The following is a 23,086-nucleotide window of genomic DNA, read 5'->3' on the forward strand; positions in this document are numbered from 1 at the left end:
ACGGTGAAGTTGAGCCCGGGATGTGACAATTATCCTGGTTTATTAATTTCTTTGTCCTCTCTCATTTATCACTCTCAACTAATAGACCGTTCCATGTATTTTTTTTATTTTTTATTTGTTAAAGTGTAAACTTTATTAAATCATAATAAAAACATTTACATCTTCTGCAAGAATATTAAAAAGAAATTCAGGATCAGAGGGCATCCCAAAGAAAAAAGCCATCATGTGAGGTAGCGTATGAAGCAACGTTCAATATATTTGATTGATTGATGGTTTAATGTGGGAAAACTTTGAAACTAAGAGATTTATTTATTTTTTTTTTATAAATCTTATCAACTGATTTGCCTCATGAAATTGTTATTTAGTCGGTTTTGTCTCACTTTGTCCCAAAAGACTGTCATTTCCATCTCATTTAGTCTCAATTTATCCTATTTTTCATCCATTTCGTCAAACAGACGTTAAATTGGTTTCAGAGTATAAAATGATACTAAATTACAATTTGAGGGCAAAATAATTAATAACCTTTTTTTTATAATTATTTTATTTTTAGTTCGAGTAGAAAACTTTATTTTTATTAGTAAAACTTTATTCTTATTAATAAGTGTAGGAGCTAATTTAGTGCTCTCCCACTTTCTCCCTAAAGCAAAATCTTTATAAGCTTAAACAAAAAAATGCTGTAAGAGTTAGAAACGCTTTAAAATTTTTGCTTTTGAACTTGATCGTGACATATTTCACCCTTTTTTTAAAAGTAATTTCAAACAAACCGATTTTTTTAAAAACTTTCTGACATGTTCATACCAAAATATATTTTAACGGATACGATCAATTAAATTAGTTTTACCAAGACTAAAAACCGACATTTAATTTTTTAATTTTTTATTTTTCAGATTGTAGAAATCGGTCGGCAGATTGGTGTGACCGAACCAAATATCGGGCATTGATGGTTCCACCGGCCAAACTCTCTGCCTGTATATACTATCCTTATGGAGGCTGTGTTATCATCTTCCATTTTCTCAACATTCCGATCGAACCACCGTCGCCGGAAACTATGCCTTCTCTGGCAAGTTTCCGGTGAGTAATTGGAGTAGTCCCCGTCATTGTCCTTTTGTCGAAAAATCCTTCAATCCGACAGGGTTCGCTCACAAGGTACTTTCTTCACTCTCCGTATAGTACTGATCGGAAAATTCAAGTTGAAAATATGGAGTGTTAAATGCATAAAATTAAAAAAGTTAATCTCTTTCTTGCTTTCAATTTTCTCAGCAACCAAACAGATGGTAAAGATTGCAGAACAAAGCTTCAGTCAGTACAGAAATTGCTGATGTTTACTGATCAAATTCGCCTTTCTTTTTTCCTAGTAAGATTTTTTGGAGTGTTCCGTTTCGATTTGGTGAGGATTCTGAATAAGGAAATTTATTTAGTAATTGTGGTGAATTCTGAAATTTTCAATTTTTTAATAATTTAGGGAAATTCATCGAAATGGTAAATTTTCAAACCCAAATTGCTGACATGATGTTCAGTGTGTCTCGTATTTAATTGTTATGTCACTGTTTAATTCAACAACTATTTCCAAATAGTTTTAACTGCTTACTAGGTTTATTTAAGTATCTATCTAGTAGCTTCAGTGTCAGTGCCAACTGAAATTGAACTGCTTAATTGCTACCCAAATGATAATTTAACTGTTGAAGTGTGCTGCTATAACATTAGAGATCGATTTTGCGGCTTTCTTTTGCAGTTGTATCGACTAGTAATGGACACACACTCATCCGGAGAAGACATCCTCGTCAAGGTAACGCAGCAGGGTGACTCTCTTTTGTTTAAAATTGTGTCTAGTGAGTGCTGAGTGGCTGAATTACTGTTTCGTGTTAATGGTTGTAGGCAAGAAAGCCCTATACTACTACTACCAAGCAACAAGAGCGATGGACAGAAGGGGAGCATAATAAGCTTCTTGAGGCCCTGAAGCTTTATGGCCGAGCATGGCAGCGCGTTGAAGGTTACGATACATTTGCTTTATTTTTATCTTATCCGATTTGTTTGTTTCGTTACTTACAGCTACTGAGAGAGATGGAACTTGATTTGTTTGCATTCAATGTGTAAAATTCTTGTTGAGATTGAGCTAAATCTGCTTGATAGCTCTTGTTAGCAACGACTTCAACTGCTATTTTTCATGTATTTCTTTTCTTTATTTAGTAACATCATCCTATTTTCACCCCCTTTTTTCTTCTGTTTTTGATTTGCAGAACATATTTGAACAAAGACTGTTGTGCAAATCAGAAGCCATGCTCAGAAATTCTTTTCAAAGGTAAGTGCCTTCTCATCACATGATGATCATTTGAGATGTGTGTTTGCGCTTCCTATTGCTTGGTTTTCGACAAGATCGATTCTTTAATTTGCACTTACAGGTTTTCTTTTACTGTTTTTTATGTTATATCTTTGCCATGAAACTCAAGTCACCATTTGTTTCGTATACAAAATTAATTGGTAAGTCAACAACAGTAAATTCTGGTTCCAAGTATTATGTTTGATGCGATCAAGTTCCAACGATTATGGATGCACTTCATTTGGAGCCTATCTCTCAACGGTAAGATATTGTGAGAGTCACAGCGAGGGTTACTGTGCACAAGTTCTTGAGGATATCAATAGGAATCTTTCTTTTAGCTTATGCAATTGGAATGGTCGGTGGTTCCACAATAGTCTTTCCCGGAACTTCAGAGCAAAAAGCTTCTTACACTTATTCAGGAGTTTTCAGTGTAATACTATTTCAATGGCTTATTCATTTAATGTTGGAAACTGCTACCAGTTTCCAGCCGCAATACTCATATCAACAATCCTAGACTATACGATGAGATCATTATTCTTTTTCTTTCAAGTACAATTTCAGACAAATAGGCTGAATTACCGAGGCTTGAGATCTTCGAGTTTCATCAGAGTATTTGGGATATTTCACTTGTATTCTGTCTGGCATCACACCTGTAAACATGAATACTGACAAGAAAAGGTTTCACTACCAGCTGGAGAAGGAGGCACAAGCTAGTGGTGTTTCGATAGGACAATCAATTGGAATAGATATTCCACCTCCACGCCCCAGAAGAAAACCAAGCAATCCTTATCCTCGGAAGTCTAGTTCAGCTCCTTCCACATGGGCCACATCATATGCGGGAACAAAGGATGGAAGAAGTTTATCATCAGCATCTTCTTCACACTGTAAACGAGTAGTGAACTTGGAGATCAAACCACTTCATGAGGTTATTGTTTTTATTATATACGTTAGTAACATTACTAATAAATAGCCTTTTCTTGTGCTCATGCTTATTCTTTAAGCATGTAAGTCACTTGACCTACGACTTCTTTACTGTCAGAGACCTATGAGAAAAGAAGTGTCAAAAATACAGAAAATCAGGATGGCAATTCCTCAGATGTCTTCACCTTGCGCCGAGAAGATCACAGTTCCTCTGTTTCTTCCGCAAACAATAATGCCATACCTTCACAGGTAGCGCTCGGAAATCCTGGTACGTATAGGGAGTTTGAGCCTTCGGTGAAAGGGGTAATAACTCAGCATGCAACAAATGAATCTCATGTCACTATGAAACGAAAAGAAAATCCGCATATGCATACAATGTATGCCAAAAGGATAGCTGAAGATAATGGCACAAGTGAAGCCTTAGAGTCAGGGAACACTAATAGTGCTTTCCATAAGAAGTTTTTTCAAGGTGAGAAAGCAGGTCATCAGAATTGTGCGTTCCACTATAATCTAGAGGACTTCGAATCATTTCCCTGCAGTTCCTCTACATTTTCAAGTCTTATTGTATCTTCTCTGCTACAAAATCCTGCAGTTCATGCTGCGGTCACATTTTGGCCTTATGCAAATGCAAAAGATTGGAAAGACCCTCCAAGTATGGCATCAATTGCTGCTGCCACTGTAACTGCTGCAACTGCATGGTGGGCTGCCCATGGCCTGCGTCCTCCTGTGTCCATGACCAGGGTACCTGTTCCATTAATGGATTCTGGTCAAGCTCCACCGACCAAAATTGAGAGAGGAGAGAATTCTCTTCGAATTCCTTCTTTGCGGGATCAACAATCGGACCCAAAACACTCGGAAGCTGTGGAAGCTCACCATTCAGCTTTGAAATCACCAACGATGCCTAATAGCGATGATGACATGGACATTGCATCAACTGAAGAAATTCATGATTCAAACAATGCAAAGAAAACAGGTTTCCTTCAACATTGATTGGTTTACTCTATACTTCTCATCTATTTTCAGAACTTCTTATCAAAGAAAAAACGAAAGCAGGTCTACCATTCCTCGTATGGTTCCAACACACCTTCCGGCAGTGGAGTAGAGACAGATGCGTCAAAGAAGCGTAAGAAAGGGAAGGAAGAGCTGAAAGAAACTGATTCATGGAAAGAGGTCTCAGAAGAGGTATTCAAACATATATGTTTTGCAATCGGATTGGATTATTGAATAATCTGTTTTTCGAGTTCATTGTTCTCTTATCGTGTTAACTTCCTCTGTCAGGGGCGGATGGCCTTTCAAGCACTATTCTCTCGAGAGGCATTGCCCCAGATTTTTTCACTTCCACATGACCTCAACCATAAGGGGCATCAGAAGGACATTATGGAAGAAGAAAAGCAAAATTTTCAATTGTAAAACTACTAGGTATAACCAAGGCCATATGTTGAATTGCAGTCCTGGCCATATTTTCAATTGTGTCTGCTTTGCACCAAAGTTCAAATCTCCCTTCATAGTTTGAGTTATATTAGAATATCGTTCGAATAAAGAATGATCAGAGTTGGAATTTGTCACCAATGAGAAAAAGTTTGATACGTAAATTATCAAAAGAATAAGGAAAGTTGAAAAAATGTTCATGCAGTAGGTGGCTAGGGACGTGGATTCTGTACCATTCTTGTATAATGTTATTCAACCATCTACAAAAATTCAATATTCTAGATATGGCACCATATCAGCAAAATATGTAAAATTCATTTGGGTAAAGTACAAAAAATTACCCCAACTATTGGTGTCACAACACTTTCATACCTTATCTTTTAAAATTGACAATGTCATACCTCATCTTTAGAATTTGGTCCAATGTTATACCTTCCGTTACTTGGCCGTTTACTTTTCAGTGAAATGCTGATGTGGCTGGATTCGGAGCCCACTTTCTGTTAAAAAATTAATAAAATTTTATTAAAAATTTTAAAAAACTTTATTTAATATTTTTTAAATATTAAAAGAAAAGTAAAAAAAATTAAAAAAAAAAAAAAAAAACCCTTAGCAACAACCCCCCACCCGAAGAAGAAGAAGAGGAAGAAGAAGGAGGAGGAAGAGGAAGAAGAAGAAGAAGAAGAAGGAGGTCACCAAGGTTTCCCGATTCCACCTTAATGGGATCTAGGTTTTTTTTTTTTTTCCTCCTCCTTCTTCCTCCTTCTTTTGCAGATTCGGGTTTTTTTTATTCTTTTATTTTCTTCTTCTTCTTCTTCTTCTTCCTCTTCTTCTTCTTCCTCGTCCTTCTTCCTCCTTCTTCTTTTGCAGATTTGGGGGGTTTTTTTTTTGTTCTTCTTATTCTTCCTCCTCCTTCTTCTTCTTCCTCCTTCCTCCTTCTTCCTCCTTCTTCCTCCTTCTTCCTCTTCCTCCTTCTTCCTCATTCTTCTTCTTCTTCTAGGTTGCAAATTCGGGTTTTTTTTTTCTTCTTCTTCTTCTTTCTTCTGGGTTGCAAATTCCCCTTTTTTTTTTCTTTTTCTTCTTCTTCTTCATCCTTTTTTTTCTGGGTTGCAGGAAGGGGACTGGAAGGGAGAAGAAGATGAAGATGGGGGAGAAGAGAGAGAAGAGGGGCCGCGGGGAGGGGGGGTGGGGGAAGGGTACGAACAGAAGATTTTTTTTTTTTTTAATAACTTTTCTTTATTATTTTAATATTTAAAATTTATTAAATGATTTTTTTTTTAGTTTTTAATAATATTTATTAATTTTTTAATAGAAAGTAGGACCTGGATCAAGCCACGTCAGCATTTAACTGAAAAGTAAACGGCCAAGTAACGGAAGGTGAGGTATGACATTGTCAATTTTAAAAGATGAGGTATGAAAGTATCATGACACTAATAATTGATGTTGTTTTTTGTACTTTACCCAATTCATTTTTAACTACTTTTGTGACTTTTTTAGAAGAATCGAATTTGACACGACAGAAGAAATAAGCTTTGAATGGAAGGTTCTTCTAATAAGTTAACGTATCCAAAGAAAATTGTGTCATTGGAAAGTTCTCTAATGGCGATTAAGTGCTTAATTAGGTAGATACAATTAAGTGCCTAATAAAAAACTAGAGAAACATTCATGGTACTGTTTACTTTTAACGAAAAACCACTTTTTAACTTTCTCTGGTACTATTCATTATATATATTTTTTTGTCATTTTTCATTAAAACTAAAGTTTTTTTTTGAATTTTTCGTTAGTTTTCCTAAAAAACTAATGATAGGCAGATTAATTTTTATTATTTTCGTAGATGCTGCTACCACAAATTAAATGTATTTTATCAACTTATGGTATAGGCAGTCTTTAAGGGAAGAGACTAGGGCTGGGTTCGGTTCTCATCGGTTCGGTTTTTTCTCAAAACCGAAACCGAACCGAAATTTCGGTTCAATTTTATTTCGGTTTTTTTCGGTTCGGTTTCGGTTTTTTTTTTTTTTTTTTTTTTTTTTTGTTTCCTCCAAAATTATGCCTAGACTTCTTATGAAGCCACGGCCAACTCAGTGCCTGGTTTTTCTAAGAACAGATCCCCCAAACAACAAGCTCCATCCAGAGACCTCCAGCGTAAGAAAGCAACCTAATTCCAATGTCCTTATGAAAGAAATTGACATTCACATGCCACAACAATCACATTTCATAAACGTTAAGCGTTCTTGAAATGTAATACACTATATGAAGTAGCACCTGAAGAAATGGAAAACTTGCTAAACTCGCTTGTTGTGCTTGTTGGTTCTATGAAGAACTAAACAACCAAATTTTATACCGTATTAAGATCTAGCAAACATCACCCCAGTCCTGATGCAGAGTCGGTACCTGCTTTTCACCTAGCTTAATGACACCACTCTCAATCATTTCCCTGTACAAGTCATTACCCTCGCGAGTACGTTCTCCAACACCAGCAAACACAGAGAAACCACCTGACCCAAGAAACAAGTATATGTAAACCAACGGGAAAAAACAACCAAACAAGTTCGTTAACATGTAGCTCTTTTAAAATAACCAACCGTGAGCCTTAGCAACGTTGTTGATAAGTTCCATAATAAGCACAGTTTTTCCAACACCAGCACCACCGAACAACCCAATCTTTCCTCCTCTTTGGTAGGGAGCAAGAAGGTCGACGACCTGTATATGAAGCAGATAACATAAGTATACTAAACATACACAGCACCACATAGAATCCAAAGGCAGTGGAGAAGAAAAGCACTAAGAGGATCGAATTCTATTACATTAGTTATGACAGTAAAGGTTCGTGCTAATACCTTGATTCCAGTAACAAGGATCTGCTGCTCCGTTGCTTGCTCAACAAAGGCAGGAGCTTCTCTGTGAATGGGCAGAAAGTGATCGGTGCCTGTTGGAGCGTTCATACAGAAATTGTCAGAAAGCTTGAGTGCAATGCATTAGCATATTGCAACAGAACATCCACACGACACCATCAAGTGATTATTTATTTTAAGTTTCACAAATTTCTTACTGATATCGCCTCTATGGTCAATGGGCTCTCCAATGACGTTCATGATACGACCAAGGGTAGCCCTTCCAACAGGAACCTAAAAATAGCAAATAAAAACCAAAATCCAGGTCAGAATCCAAGGAAAATGTAAACACTATAATCAACACCAAAACAATAAGCACATTAAAACACCAAAACAGAATGCTAAATGATAAAAACTAAAATGGATAAATAGGAAAACTCCGACGAAAAGATCACAATTTGTCCACATAAAATCTGAAGAAAATCTAGTTGTTGAGGACGCGTGTAATTCTAATGGCTAACATTGAATGCACTACTTGAAGTTTTGAACCCTGAAAGGTACCTGAGTAAAGATCAAAGCTTTAAACAGCAGAATCCCCAAGTGTAAATCAATTAACGACAATTAAACTACAAAAATGCGTACCATAAATCAACCAACATGGTTCTTCTCTGCTTCCCCTCCTTTCTTTGCCCCAACTTGCTCGTCAACGGCCTCACTTGAATCTCGTGACCCAAATACAGATGAGAAGGGCCTTAACCTTTCCTGAGAATTAAACCAATTTCATTCAAACCCCAAATTTTAAATCAAAACAGGAACCTAAATGCACATCCTTTTTGTTTTGTTTTATAGACCCATATGCTACATACAACTCCTGGAACTACCTAAAAGGAAATAATCAAGTTCCAAACTTTCCATTATCTGCTCTAAACTTTCCATTCACTTGGGTAAAATGTAGCCTGCAAGATTCCTCTTTTGCTTCTAATAATAAGAGAAAACAGTAAATCCGAACAGAAAATATAAAACCCAAAAGCGATACTTACAAAGCAATCGTCGTCGATGGTGAAGATGTACTTCTTCTTGGAGACCATGTAGCCGAAGCATCTGCAAGCAGAGTCCTTGAAGGAGATGCAGGACGCCTTGGGACCCAGAATCCGGTTGATGTCGTTGCGGTTGTAGAGCTCGTAGTCGAAGCCCTCCGGGACCTTGATCACCTTCGACGGGTCGCCGTCCTGGACGATGATGAGGTGGTACTGCTGGAAGAAGGGCCTCCACATCTCGAGGAAATCGAGGTTTCGGATGGTGGGGATGACGATGTCGAGCTGCAACTGCTTCTCACCGACGGAGAGCGAGAGAGAGGGAGGGAGAGAGAGATGGGTTGGAGTCTAGAGAGGAGAGGGAGGGAAGAGAGGCAGGGAAGGGGAATGAAAAATAAGGAGGAGGAGGGTTAGGGTTACAATAAAAAGATTAAAAAATTTAAAATCATCTCACAAATCCTGGAGGCATGAGGGTTCGAACCCATGCCTCCATGCTTGTAAAGTTTCACTGAAACCAACCTGGCAACAAGTTCTGTTTTGTTATGATTGTATGACTAAACTATTTATAAATATTCAAACAAATTATATATATATCGGTTCGGTTCGGTTCGGTTCGGTTTTCGAGCCTCAAAAACCGAAACCGAACCGGTCAGATTCGGTTCGGTTCGGTTTGACAATTTCGGTTCGGTTTTTTTTCGGTTCGGTTTTTTTCGGCCTCGGTCCGGTTCGGTTGTCGGTTTTTTTCGGTTTTCGGTTTTTTGAACCCACCCCTAGAAGAGACTTTCATTTTTTTTGTGAGATATACACCATATCGAATTTCAACGATCTGAATCATTTATTTTTTAAGTTGCAACTCATAAATCATCCTTACAAAATATTAGCCAAATCGGAAACACTTGAGACATCTAATTGAGTTCAAAGAAATTGACGAACATTATGACACACCCCAACCGAGATCAGGGCATGCTGGCCGTCACGTGGAGGTGACGTAGCCAAGTGCACAGTGCGGAAGCTAAAGGAAATAATATAAAAGTACGAATAATTTAAAACTAGCATATGTAATGTGATAAAATAGGTGCTAGCGTGAGTGAGACGCTGAATTTAGAGCCTAAAGACTACAGCAGTCCAAAGAAAAGATACAACAATAGTGCACCCGAAGGTGACCCTACATCGGTGCGTGTCTGTCAGAAATGCCGGGACGTCATCTGGGAAAACCACCGAACCCGCTAAGCTACTAGAACCTGGAGGGGCGCAAAACAAAAGCGTGAGTGGGCAAAAACAAATTCTTTGAAAACCATTTCATAAAATACATTCTAACCCCTCACCGTAAAACCTGTATACTTCCCAGAAAATAAACATATATACGTAGGTATAAATATGCCAAATATGGTCAAGGATATGCCATCATGCTCAAAGGTATGCCGTCATGCTCACAACCTCATAATAATATGCAAGTGCTCAGGTATAAACCGTGTCAATAACTTATCACTGGCAGCCGGAGTCACCTAAAGTGACCTGTACGGCTGAATCTAGAGCTCGAATCTCAATCTCAACAACTAAACCTGCCCACGAGTCGGAACCACCTATAGTGGTCTGTACGACAAGCTTGGGTGTAATACATATAAACGCTCTAGTGCTACGATCACGTGAAGGCTGTGCGAATAATCGTGGGTCACCTACGAGTCGGAACCACCTATAGTGGTCTGTACGACAGGACTGTGCACCTAACTTGGATCCAAGTTGAGCGTATGGTGCGGGAGGTGAACGACACGTGAAGGACTGTGCCCTACTCTGGGCGGGAGCACTAACACCGGGGGTGCAGGTTATGAGCTCTCTAAGCATCTCTAATCACTATTGAATGCATATATGAAATAACGCTTACCTGGCACTTACCTGTGCCTCCACAGCACCATTATATATAAACGTATAAATGAATATACATAATAACCATATATGCAACTAACCATGCATAATAACCAATTATATAAAAGAAACGGCATATAACGAATAAGCATTTATACTAATTTCTGGGAATTATATGTATATAGGTATATACGGAAAACAAAAGCCCACTCACTGGTATGTGGAAGGGTCGTAGCCCCCCTGCCTCGAGTGTGCACGCTCGTCCTCGGGATACGTGTCACCTATATGCGAATTAACTATAAAAACGTTAACTTTAAAGCACATAACCTTCCGTTCAAAATAACTTCTCATACATTGCTCAAAATGGACAAATGAATATACCAACGTGATCTACACAACCTCAGGATCACAACCATATTTTTAAAATAATTTTTGGACCTCTCACGCGCCCCCACGCGCCAAAATAGGCACGGACCTACGCGCCCCCACGCGCGGCCACGTGCCATGCACACTGACGGTGTCAAGTGACGCCGTCAGGAATATTCCGTTAAACTAACGGAATATTCCGTTAAACCTAACCAGATGCCGTCACTGCCGTTAGGAATATTCCGTTAAACTCAACGGAATATTCCTGTTTCTTCTCCGGCCTACCCTCGCCGGACTCCGGTCACCGGAAAACCGAGGAAACTTCAAACTCACTATTCTCCTTCGTTTTTCAACCAATTTTCATGATTCTTGAACCAAAATGACGCTTAGACCTAGGAGAATCACGATAGACTACTTTTAAAGGATAAAAACCACACGATCATACCTGTCTTCAAACTCAAAAACCGGCCAACTTCGAACCAAGCTTTCCCGACGTCCAAATTTGTCCAACGAAGCACTCCCAAGCTCCTGGGAACCTCACAAACACAACTACAAGCTTCAAAATCCCAAAAACTAGCTAGGTTAAATTTGCATGAATAGTACCCCAAACGGAGCTTGTGAAATCGACGTGAAAACGTCGAAGTTCTTACCTGAAAATGGCACCACTGGACTCCTCTCAGCCTCACGAACTTGATGGTGTACTTGGTTCCCTCGATCTGCAAGTGGTTGAGTGTGTTTGTGTGTGTCCGTACACTTTCAAAAGGAAGAGGAAGGAAATGGGCTCGGGAGAGAGGGACAGGGAAAAGACAGAGGGAGAGGGAAAGTGATAGGGTGTGTGTGTGGTCCAACTCTGGCCAACACCACACAAAACAACCAAAAACATAACGAAAACAAACTAGGGGTAAAACAGTCTTTTCACACGTACGTTTCCGATAATTCCGGGACGGGATGTCACAATTATGTTCTAAAAAACATTGAAATTTTATTGTGAGAATTAAATAGGCAAATAATTTCAGAGTGAATTGAATTTTTGTAAGGATGATCTATGAATCGAGACTTACAAAATAAATGATTCGGATTATTGAAGTTCGATGTGGAGTGGATCTCACAATAAATCTCTATTTATTGAAAAATATGGAATTTTTATAAACGGTGGAAGTAAAGGTGGAAGTATCTTCTCTTAAAGAGCCTAATGGTATGTGTATCATATATGATAATGTATAAATTTTTTCTTTTAATTATTTTTCCATGTACGTAGTTAGATTTTCATATTTAAATTAAAATTTAGCATAAATTAAGAAATTTTATTTTTTGAAGTGGATCAAAGTACCCCTTTTATTACATATGCAAAATGTTAATGCAAAAGGTATAAAATCCATAATAATACTTAGCTATTAAAAGATGAGTAAGAACTCCTACTTAAAATTCTTAGTATTTTAATCACAATGCTTTGTGCTTATGATTAGAACCGTTCATACTATGAATCACACTGTAAATATCATATCTGCAAAAAATAAATTAAAACTAAGGTCGTTTAGTTAATCTATTGTGACAAATACATAAACAGTTCGAAATGTTTTTACTAATACTATTCATTTGTTTTTAAACAGTTCGATGACTAAACAACCTTAGTTTTCATTGATTTTTTTGCGGAGGCGATTTTTATAGGGTAATTTATAATATGAATGATTTTGATTATAAACACGAAATTCTCTAAATTGACAACGAACAATTTAAGAAATTTTGAGTTGAAGTTCCTACTCATATTTGAGTAGCCAAATATTATTTTAAAATCCATGGAGGATTCTGTAAATGTAATACGTACCATTAGATCTCAAAATACAGAAAACACGCACAAAAGGATCCTGTAATTACACCCTACACTTATTTCTCTTTATCCTTTTCCATTTTCTCTTGTTTTACTTTTTTTAGTTTGCAGTTATGCTGCACTGATGACATTGTAAATTGATAAGCTTTGCTCCCACAAGGGGCCACCGCCCCAACTTATAGAACTATTTGAAAATCAAGCACAAGCACCAGCACGGTCCTTGTTAGAGTTACAATGGCTACACTGTTATCTGACCTTGTGTCTGGTGCAACCCATGTTCCCTCTAACTATGTCCGACCGGCACACGATCGTCCGAATCTCGACCAGGTCCAGTCCTCCGATCACTCCATTCCTCTCATCAATCTCCAAGGCCTTGAGGATTCTAGGCGCTCGGACATAATCAAACAGATAGGCCTTGCCTGCCAAGATTACGGTTTCTTTCAGGTACAAAATTAAAATACGTCCTAAAAAACATACATGAATTTTCGAGATTATGTGTTATATATAGTTCCTTCAAACGAAAGTATATATTAACTTAATTTCTTTCTTTTAATTAATTTGTTTCCCTGTAAAATGGAGGTCCAAAACCATGGAATTGAAGAGGCCGTGATCGATAACATGCTGAGTGTATCAAAGGAGTTTTTCCATTTGCCAGAAAGTGAGAGGTTAAAGAGTTTCTCCGATGATCCACTTAAAACCACGAGGCTGTCGACGAGTTTCAATGTCAAAACCGAGGAGGTCTCCAGCTGGAGAGACTACTTAAGGCTCCACTGCTACCCTTTAGAGGACTACATGCATGAATGGCCGTCCAACCCTCCATCTTTCAGGTAATTTTCATGACATTTATCTAACAAATTATCGTGTTTTTATGAACGTTTAAGATGACCAAACGGTTTTCGATTTGATAACCTAAAATATAAGACGGTTCTAATTGTTTAAATAACCTTAGGAAAGGATATATTTAACATGCAATTATACACATACAAGTTTTGAGAAAATTTCCTCTTATTATACAGTTTGATATGCATGTTAACTAATATCGTCATACTGTTAATAATTTGTATCATTCATTTGGCAAACTTCTGCAGAATTCTAAATATCTGGCTGGCTAATTAAGAGCCTTATTAAATCAATTACAATATGTTAACTTAATTAAAACATTTTCTGCAGAGAAGATGTGGCTGAGTATTGCAGGAATGTGAGAGGATTAGCAGTGAGACTGCTCGAATCCATATCAGAAAGCTTAGGGTTAGAAGGGGATTACATGAACAAGGCACTGGGGAAGCATGGACAGCACATGGCAATCAATTACTATCCGACTTGTCCTCAGCCAGAGCTCACCTATGGCCTACCTGGTCATGCTGATCCTAATGTCATCACTGTTCTCCTTCAAGATGACGTGGCAGGCTTGCAGGTTCTCAACAATGGCAAATGGGTGGCTGTCAAACCCATCCCACATACTTTCATTGTCAACATTGCTGATCAAATCCAGGTCAGTTAACTCTCTCGTAAGTCTAAATCAAATGAAGGTAATTAAAAATGCGTTCTAATATGAGCTTATGTAGTTGAGGATGAATCCTCTATTGATTGATGAGAGAAGAGATTTACATAGACTTATAAGTAAGTTATGTTACTTCTTATATTGGCAATTGATTTTATGATAGAATCTCAACTTTCTTCATGGTATTAGAGTAGGTTGTCTCTCGTGTGAAGCCAAACGGTTATACGCACTCTACGTCATCCCAGTCACACACACTCCACGTCACCCAGTTGTATTGTCCATGTGTATTATGAATTGATTTTATGGTGAAACCTCAACTTTCTTCAACATCGACGGTTTAGATAATTGTCACTCGTTGTTACATAATAATATTGAGGGTAATGCTAGAAGACTAAATTTGTAGATAAAAATGCTTATTTCTATTGGTGATATATCATTTAGTTGTAAATTTTGTCTCAAAATTTAGTCTTCTTAACATTATCCTACAAAGAAATGTGTCTTAACATGGTCCACATCTTGCATGATTTTCTATTAGTGATATATCATTTAGTTTGTAAATTTTATGAAAAATTTAATCTGTACTAGTCTGTCAAAAACTTCTTAGCGTGGACCATACTTGCATGGTTGACAAGTGTGGCAAGTATTAGAGTAAGGACTAGGCAATAGGTGGCAGATTATGTGACCCACAAAAAAGCACAAAACTAGCCGAGATCCCGCCCGTTCAAATTGCTTTCTGTCAAATGATGTTGGCATAAATATGGTGAGATCATCGCCGATGTGCATATTTGATTAGGTCTTCCTGAATCCTGACACATAATAGTATCGATCCGAAATTCAACAACAGAAACGTATTCTTTTCAACAATCTCTGCTCCATATCTTCAACAGCAGAAACGTATTCTTTTCAACATCCTCAACCTTTTAATTGGACCGCCAATGATCGAGTGCTGCCTACAGCCTGCAGATACTGCACGCAGTCAGTTTTGAAGAATCTACCGTTTGAAATATAATACAAATTTACCAAGTCTATGCAGTGCATAAATATGTGAAGTGTCGATCTATTGGTCCAACTTATATAGTGTCATTTGTTGTGAGTGTGATGTCGTACCTCACGCCCACTGGTAGGTACTTAACCCTCACTCGTGCTAACAAATACTATTCTAACACGCACGCTATGCATGTCACACTGTAGTTTCAAGACAACAATACAATATCGTACTGAAGCGTTGATAAAAAAACATGACATTGTATATTTGCTCAAAACACTACTATTTGGACAGATGTATATAATTCACTCTCCTAATAATGGCGCACAGGTACAAATAATGCTCAAGAATACTTTATAACTATTTTGAGCTGCATAAACATGTCTTTAACTTTTTTACGCTTGATTAGAATTTTTTAGGAAAACTTAAGTTATAAGAGCAACTCTACTCTTTAGGACGATAGTTGCTTGCGCTATTAGGCAATTATTGGCTTAATGAATAGTAATTGTCTAAGGGTATCTCTACTAGAAATAAATTGCCTAGGCAATTGGCATTAATTTTTTTTTAAAATAAAATATTATGTTTAATTTCAAATTCTATTCCTTTTAATTTTTTTTTTCTATTTTTTAATAATTTTTTTTAAATTTTATTCCAAATGAATGACATAGACTATTGGATTACAATTTGTGCAATCCAACATCCCATGTTGTACCACGTGGGCTCAACCATTTTTCAGATTTTTTTTTTTTGAATTAAAAAAGGCAGATTAATGTGAACCGTGAAATCTAAGAAATCAAACGACCTACGTTTGAACAGAAACTGAGTGCACCTAAGCACGGGTCCCGTCAACACTTTTTGGTCAGCTCACTCTCCCTACTCGTGCATGAAGACCACGCATCTGATGCACAAAGAAAAAAAAAATTTTAAAACGTGATTGACGTCCGATCCACTAAAGCGGACAAAGGGGCAAGAATGACCCAATCGCTTGGTCTAGGAGTGGTGTTGGGCCACTGAATGGCCCCACTGATTTGGGTGGGCTGGAGCAGTTTTTGTTGGGGTAAGAGGATTGCATCACCCAATCGCAAGGGGGATTGTGAGGGAGGTGGTGTTGCTCCAAGGAATAAGCTGGTTCCGGCCATTCCGATATAAGAAACCATATATCTTTTCCCATAGTAGAACTTCAACCTTTGCTAACTGCATGTGTGCGCTTTTTCTAATTGTTTATTTCACAGGTTCTTAGCAATGATCGTTACAAGAGTGTACTCCATCGGGCGGTGGTGAATTGCAACAAAGAAAGGATCTCCATCCCGACATTCTATTGCCCATCGTACGATGCTGTGATGGAGCCAGCCCCACAACTGATTGATGATCATCATCCTCCCCTCTACAGGAGCTTCACTTATGCTGAGTTCTATGAAAAATTCTGGGACCGTGGCCTTAACACTCGATCCTCTTTGGACTTGTTTAAGACCACTTCTCATTCTGCTTAATGATTTCATCTGTTACCCCTCAATTTCTCGATGCTGCATGTTCAACATTTCAGAGCTTCTAGTTAACAGTAACAATAAATCCAGTACTGTGTAGTGTTACTATGTCCTTGTTATCAAATATTTAAGAAATAAGGGATCAACTCAAGTGATCAACTTCCCATAGTATATATGGTCAGAACTGATGTTGGATCAATTTTCTTTTTTCTTTTTGCTTACAGTGGTGTAAGAAAATCGAAACCTTTTGTTTAACCACTTGAGCTAACTCGCAAGGGCGTCCGATCATTTCAGAGATAGCAACAATCATGCCGTTGATTTGATGAAAAATAATAATTCCAACAGGTATGGGCTTAATTGGTTCAAGGCTGTAAATAACTGAAAAATGCATGGCTCTTGTATCTCTAAGTTAAATAGCTAGACAAGGATTGTGACGTGTCAGCTGGTTAGGGAGCCAAGTAAGGAGAAAAGTCTGGCTCCTTAAGATTGAGGAGTTTCTCCTGAAAAATACATAGCGACCGATTTACGAAATTACAACGGGACCAAAATCCAAATTAAGTTACCTTCGTGTGTAGTACTCTTGTCTACGAATTCGTAAGCAACGACGGAGTCAAATTTGATGAATTATAGAGAGTTTCAGTGTCTTATCAAAAGTTGTCACGAAATCGTAACGACGTCCACCATCTTCTTATAAATACCTTTTTGGATAAATAATCTGAGTGTAACTTCCAAAAAATTTCTTCTTGCTTGATAATAAATTTCTCTGGTCTCATGAATATAAAAAAATAAATTTAACTCGTCACTTGACATTGTGATTTAGTTGTACTTAATATAAATAAAAGTTGTTAAGTTCGAATTTCGTAAATAATGAGTTTAATAAAAGATATTAAGTTGAAATTTCGTAAATAATGAGTTTAATAAAAGATATTAAGTTGGAATTTCGTAAATAATAAGTTTAATAAGAATTTATTATGACTAATCATTTGTTTGATTTCATCCAAATTACAGTATTAGTGTAAAGAGCATCATCTTAACCAAAGATAACCATAGGCAACAAGATTCGCACGTTTGTCTTTCTTTCAACTTGCAATTAGTAACAACGTACAAAACTCGTCGCATCATTAGGTCGACTCTTCATTCATTGGCACAGAGAGTCAAATGAATCAGTTATTCATCAGCAACTTTAATTGAAGTGGTAGTTGGAGACTTTTAGTTTGCTACTTAGACCAATGGTTTTAACTCCTGTTCTGAAAAAAAAAAAAAAAAAAAACAAAACTCAATTTAATATTCAAATTTGTGCATTTGGATCTCATTCAATTCTAAGTTGTGGGAATCCTAATAATTCTCACATCCTAACCGTTTATCGTACATTATGTGGTTAAAAATCATTTTAATATTTTTTATTTAAAATTAAACACAAATAGTACCTAACGAAAACTGACGGCACGATTTACAATGAAGGATCATGATGTGTGAATCTCTAAGATCCCTACAAAAGGAATCTGGAGAGGATCCTCATCCCAACTTTGTATGGTGTTCATGTAATAATCTCTACGCTCACTGTCATTCAAAATTATTTCCCGTTACTTAATTTGACTATTCAAGGAATCCATGCCCGCAGATAACTTTGTTTAAGGGAAAACTAACCAAAAACCCAAAAAACTTTCTTTTTAATCATCAAGACAAAAGTTTTTGAAAATGCCGATCGTACCCTTCAAACATCCATACAAGATTGGGTCAGTATTCTACAAAGTCCACATGGTTTCACCGAGAAATACATCCAAAAGAAGCTGACATTCCCAGAGAGTATTCACATTCAAAAACATTCTCAGAGAGCATTCACATGCAAAAGAAAAGGTGGCAAACATTGCAGCAACCAAGACAACATGGATTCACATGACTTTCAGTCAGCTTTTAGAAACAGTGTTGACGGTTTTCAGAAATAGTGTGTTGTCACTATTCAAAAAGTTGTAAATATTGAAAAATTATTTGTTGTTTAGGAACTAGCTTTTGTATATAAGGGAGTTTTTCCTCCCATGCAATACACACGAAACAACACAACAAAGATACACCATACTCACACCAGCCTTCAATCTTCATACACTCAAGCATTCAAAACCTTCCTAGCATCTGTAGACATCGAAATTTCAGTAAAACAAATGTTCACCAATGCATTAAAGTTTTGACGTGTCAAGGCATACATGGCATACGCCACGTGTTGTACAAATTATACACGTGGCGTGTGACTCAACAAAATAGGGAGAAATACCCTTGAAGGATTAAACAAGTTTTTCTTCTCATTTTGGGCAATGACAAGGCAAGTACATTTCAATCGATTGAGGATCAAAACAAGTTTTTCTTCTCATGTTGGGCAATGACAAGGCAAGCATACTTCAATCCATTACGGATCAAAGCAAGTTTTTCTCATTTGGGCAATGACAAAGCATACACATTTCAAGTTTAAAATGGTGTTAAGTGGGAAATTAAGCCATAAGTTACACCACTTCAAGTTTAAAATGGTATTAAGTGGGAAATTAGGCCATAAGTTACACCACTTCAAGTTTAAAATGGTATTAAGTGGGAAATTAGGCCATAAATTACACCACTTCAAGTTTTAAATGGTATTAAGTGGGAAATTAGGCAATAAGTTACACCACTTCAATTTCAATATTGCATTAAGTGGGAAAATTAGGCAATGGTGCTTGGAAAAGAAAAAAATATTTTGTGGTGGTGATTCATTCTCAAAGCCTATAAATAGGCTTCTCCATCAAGGTATCAAGCATCAACCAATTCACAAATACATTTCTCCACACACCAAAACCTTGAAGCCTTAGAGTTCTAAAGCTCTCAAGAAAATCCCGAAGGATCAAGAAAGCACTCTTTGTTCTTCATCAAATCCTCCTTCAAGATCAAGCCCCAACGGCCCTTGAAGAACTTCCACCAACTCAAGATCAAGCCCCGACGGCCCTTGAAGAAAGTGTTCATCCGTTCATCCCAAGATCAAGCCCCAACGACCCTTGAAGAACTTCCACCAACTCAAGATCAAGCCCCGACGGCCCTTGAAGAAAGTGTTCATCCGTTCATCCTAAGCTTAAGCCCCAACGACCCTTTGGATCAACAACCTCAACAAATCCACACATCCAATCGTTCTTCAAGATTAAGCCCAAAAGCCCTTGAAGATCCACTCATCCATCAACCTTCAAGATCAAGCCCAAAAGCCCTTGAAGAAATCCACACAACCATTATTCAAGATCAAGCCCCGACGGCCCTTGAAGAAAGTGTTCATCCGTTCATCAACTGTTCATCCTTAGATCAAGCCCCGACGACCCTTTGGATCAACAACTCATCCACAAACCTACACCCTACGAAGATAGAATCAGAGGACCAAATTTGAGAGAGATCGTAACCCCAAAATCATCAAACAAAATATTATTTTGTACACGTTATTCTTGTTTCTTGTTTCAAGGAACTTTCGTGTTCACAAATTTGGCACGCCCGGTGGGACCTCTCTACCTCTCATCTCTATCCTCAAATCATCGAAAAAAACGCAAATGGCATCAAGAAAGGATCAAGCTGTTCCTGCAATCAAAGCAAAGAACAAGAACATCATCGCCGCAAGTGGTGGTATTTCGGGCATCACAACCCGAAGTAAAGCAAGAGCTCTTTTTGCCGCGGCTTCCGCCCCTGCATTAACTCTGTCAAAGGAACAAGAGCACCTGAGGTACGAGCCTGTGATCACCCTAGCCTCGCTAAGGGCATCAAGGGGAGAAAGCCCGAGGAAATACTCAGAGTCCCTACTCTCCGACGCTGATTCGAGCGGCAGTACAACCATACAAGTCATGACCACTGGAGCAACTTCAATCGAGGAGCAGCTAGCTCAGATGAATGAAGCAATCGCAAAGCTTACACGGACTGTGGAAGAGAAGGACTTGCAGATTGCCGCACTTGTCAGCCAACTAGATGCGCTGCCCGACGTGAAAGTCGACCCAGATGTTGGCCTATTAAAGAAAGAAGACGACGAAGAAGAGGAGCCACCAGCGGAGAAAGTTGAAGAGAAGCCGAAGCTAGACCAAGCAACGGTAGTCATGGGATCTCTCTCTATCCAGCAGCTACAGGAGTTGATCGCAAACACTATCAAGACACAGTACGAAGGAAGCTCACATGACTCCGTACTGTACTCAAAGCCTTACTCCAAGAAGATTGATGCTTTGAAAATGCCAAGGGGTTATCAGCCCCCAAAGTTCATGCAGTTCGATGGAAAAGGCAACCCGAAGCAACATGTCGCCCATTTCATTGAAACTTGCAACAATGCTGGGACAGAGGGAGACTACCTCGTCAAACAGTTCGTGCGTTCGCTGAAAAGTAACGCTTTTGACTGGTACACTGACCTCGAACCTGAGTCTATCAACAGTTGGGACCAGCTAGAAAGGGAATTTCTCAACCGTTTCTACAGCACTCGTCGTACTATAAGCATGCTAGAGCTGACCAGTACGAAACAGTGGAGAGATGAACCTGTCGTCGACTACATAAATAGATGGCGCTCCTTAAGTCTGGATTGCAAAGATCGGCTTTCTGAAACCTCTGCCATTGAGATGTGCGTTCAAGGCATGCACTGGGGGTTACATTACATCCTCCAAGGCATAAAACCAAGAACATTCGAAGAGCTAGCAACTCGCTCCCACGACATGGAGCTGAGTATCGCTAATCACGGGAAAAAGGAGCCGATTACTAACTTCAATAAGGATAAAGTATTCGCCCCAAATATAGACAAGACTGGGAAGAAACCCGCTAAGGAAGCTTTCACCGTCAACACTACCCCCATCAAGACCTCCTCAGCGCCCATCAAGATCTCCTCTAAGAAGAAAGGGAAGGAGATAAAGACAAGTGAGCCTTCTCGCACCCAAGACAGATACAAGAGCACTTTGAGAGAGTTGGAACAGAAAACGTACCCTTTTCCTGACTCTGACATGGCTGCCATGTTAGATGACTTGCTGGAAAAAAAGGTGATTGAGCTACCCGAATGCAAACGTCCTGAAGAAATGAATCGCACAAACGATCCTAGGTACTGCAAGTACCATCGTATCGTGAGCCATCCTGTTGGCAAGTGCTTCGTTCTTAAAGAACTCATCATGAAGCTAGCACAACAAGGGCAAATTGAGCTCGACCTTGAAGACACGGCCGCAACGCATACCACTACAATTGCGTTTGGATCGTTTAATCCTGTGCCTCTCCAAACGACACCTGACCGTTCCCGTGAATGCTCAAGTTGCACGGCACCTCTTACACAACCATCACTGGAGAGAAGCGACCAAGATGCACATGCTGATGATGAAGAAGGATGGATATTGGTAACCTACAAAAAGACAAGGAAACCAAGACCACGAGTCATACAGCCAAAGGTGGAACAAAGAAGAAATCACCACGGCCGCAACAATGCGAAGCCTAAAAGAAGCATAAAGCATGATAAGACAACATATGCTGGGGAACCTATGGAGCAGGAGCCACGCATTCCCGTTTCCTTGCGTGAATACTTCCCGAATGACTTTTTCCAACAGTGCACTACTGTGGCCTGTCACATGGTTGAAGTAGAAATAGAAAAGCCCTCAAAAGGCAAAGCTATCGCCACTGAGGTAGAAAAGACCCTCACACCCGAAGAAGGTCTACCAACACACTTTAGCATCGAGGAAGCGCTACCATTGCCAAAAAAGATACGAAGAGCACTAGCAGCAGTCCTGGCAGGTCCCGGCGACCACGAAGTGCGAGAAAGTAACGACGAAGGCTCGAAGCTTCAGCCACATGAATGTGCCACATGTTGTGCCACCCATGACACAATTAACTTCACTGACGAAGACCTACTGCTGGGATCAAAGCCTCACAACCGTCCTCTCTTCGTCTCAGGGTACGTAAGGGAATACAAAGTCAACCGCATGCTTGTGGATGGTGGGTCGGCCATAAACATCATGCCGAAATCAACAATGACCATAATCGGCATCAAGGTGAATGAGCTATCCCTGAGCCGTCTGCTGATCCAGGGTTTTAACCAAGGAGGACAAAGGGCGATGGGCACGATCCGAGTAGAGATGACCATTGGTGAGCTCAAATCAAGCACGATATTCCATGTGATTGATGCAAGAACTTCCTACAACTTGCTCTTAGGAAGACCTTGGATCCACGCAAATGGGGTAGTGCCGTCCACCCTTCACCAATGCCTAAAATTTTACCGAGAAGGAGTGAAGGTGATCCAAGGTGACACTAAGCCATTCACCGAAGCCGAATCACACTTTGCAGACGCCAAGTTCTACATGGACGAAGACACGGTACCCGAAGCTCTTCCGGAAGAGATCAAATCCACGGGCAAAGCAGCACCTAAAAAGCAGGAGTGGCAAGCCATGCCTAAAAAGCAAAAAGAGCAGGCCGTGCCATCTTCAAGCAAAGATGATGACGAGTTTGCTAAACCTGCAACAACCAAAGGGAGTAGGATGCCGTCAGAAGGACCAAACGCACCCATATTCCGGTATATCCCGATGTCAA

At 38.9% G+C, this 23,086-nt stretch overlaps 3 protein-coding genes across 3 annotated transcripts; 2 read left to right on the top strand and 1 right to left on the bottom strand.

Annotated features, from left to right (window-relative positions):
- The first annotated feature begins 744 nt into the window (after positions 1–744).
- LOC103928003 (protein LHY-like) lies at positions 745–4,807 on the top strand. Its single transcript, XM_048565932.1, is given in 9 exon segments — positions 745–1,146; positions 1,261–1,387; positions 1,733–1,786; positions 1,876–1,990; positions 2,238–2,299; positions 3,009–3,242; positions 3,359–4,211; positions 4,292–4,420; positions 4,517–4,807. Coding segments are annotated over 7 exon segments (1,461 nt in total). The 5' UTR covers positions 745–1,146; positions 1,261–1,318; the 3' UTR covers positions 4,366–4,420; positions 4,517–4,807.
- A 1,999-nt stretch (positions 4,808–6,806) lies between these two features.
- Positions 6,807–7,874, bottom strand: LOC125468226 (ATP synthase subunit beta, mitochondrial-like). The gene is made up of 4 exons (XM_048566204.1): positions 7,713–7,874; positions 7,501–7,589; positions 7,246–7,363; positions 6,807–7,158 (listed from the first exon to the last, which is right to left on the bottom strand). Exons 1-4 carry the CDS (start codon positions 7,753–7,755, stop codon positions 7,016–7,018), a joined length of 393 nt encoding a protein of 130 aa, XP_048422161.1. The 5' UTR covers positions 7,756–7,874; the 3' UTR covers positions 6,807–7,015.
- A 4,747-nt stretch (positions 7,875–12,621) lies between these two features.
- On the top strand, positions 12,622–16,728 carry LOC103927982 (protein DMR6-LIKE OXYGENASE 2). The gene is made up of 4 exons (XM_009336974.3): positions 12,622–13,029; positions 13,165–13,412; positions 13,756–14,077; positions 16,304–16,728. The coding sequence occupies exons 1-4, from the start codon at positions 12,820–12,822 to the stop codon at positions 16,559–16,561; spliced, it is 1,038 nt and encodes a 345-aa protein (XP_009335249.2). The 5' UTR covers positions 12,622–12,819; the 3' UTR covers positions 16,562–16,728.
- The last annotated feature ends 6,358 nt before the right edge of the window (positions 16,729–23,086 follow it).

This window comes from the organism of the source record quoted next, unplaced genomic scaffold (assembly GCF_019419815.1).
Source record: "Pyrus x bretschneideri cultivar Hongxiangsu unplaced genomic scaffold, Pyrus_bretschneideri_v1 Contig40, whole genome shotgun sequence".
Taxonomy (NCBI): Eukaryota; Viridiplantae; Streptophyta; class Magnoliopsida; order Rosales; family Rosaceae; genus Pyrus; species Pyrus x bretschneideri.

Bases quoted from the DNA above. Each gene is read 5' to 3' on its own strand.
- LOC125468226 (XM_048566204.1), bottom strand. From the start codon at position 7,755: ATGAACGTCATTGGAGAGCCCATTGACCATAGAGGCGATATCA. The intron at 7,590-7,712 runs GTAAGAAATTTG...ACGCTCCAACAG, and splicing joins TGACCATAGAGGCGATATCA to GCACCGATCACTTTCTGCCC. The intron at 7,159-7,245 runs GTTGGTTATTTT...TTCTTGGGTCAG, and splicing joins CAACGTTGCTAAGGCTCACG to GTGGTTTCTCTGTGTTTGCT.
- LOC103927982 (XM_009336974.3), top strand. From the start codon at position 12,820: ATGGCTACACTGTTATCTGACCTTGTGTCTGGTGCAACCCATGTTCCC. The intron at 13,030-13,164 runs GTACAAAATTAA...TGTAAAATGGAG, and splicing joins AAGATTACGGTTTCTTTCAG to GTCCAAAACCATGGAATTGA. The intron at 14,078-16,303 runs GTCAGTTAACTC...TTTATTTCACAG, and splicing joins ACATTGCTGATCAAATCCAG to GTTCTTAGCAATGATCGTTA.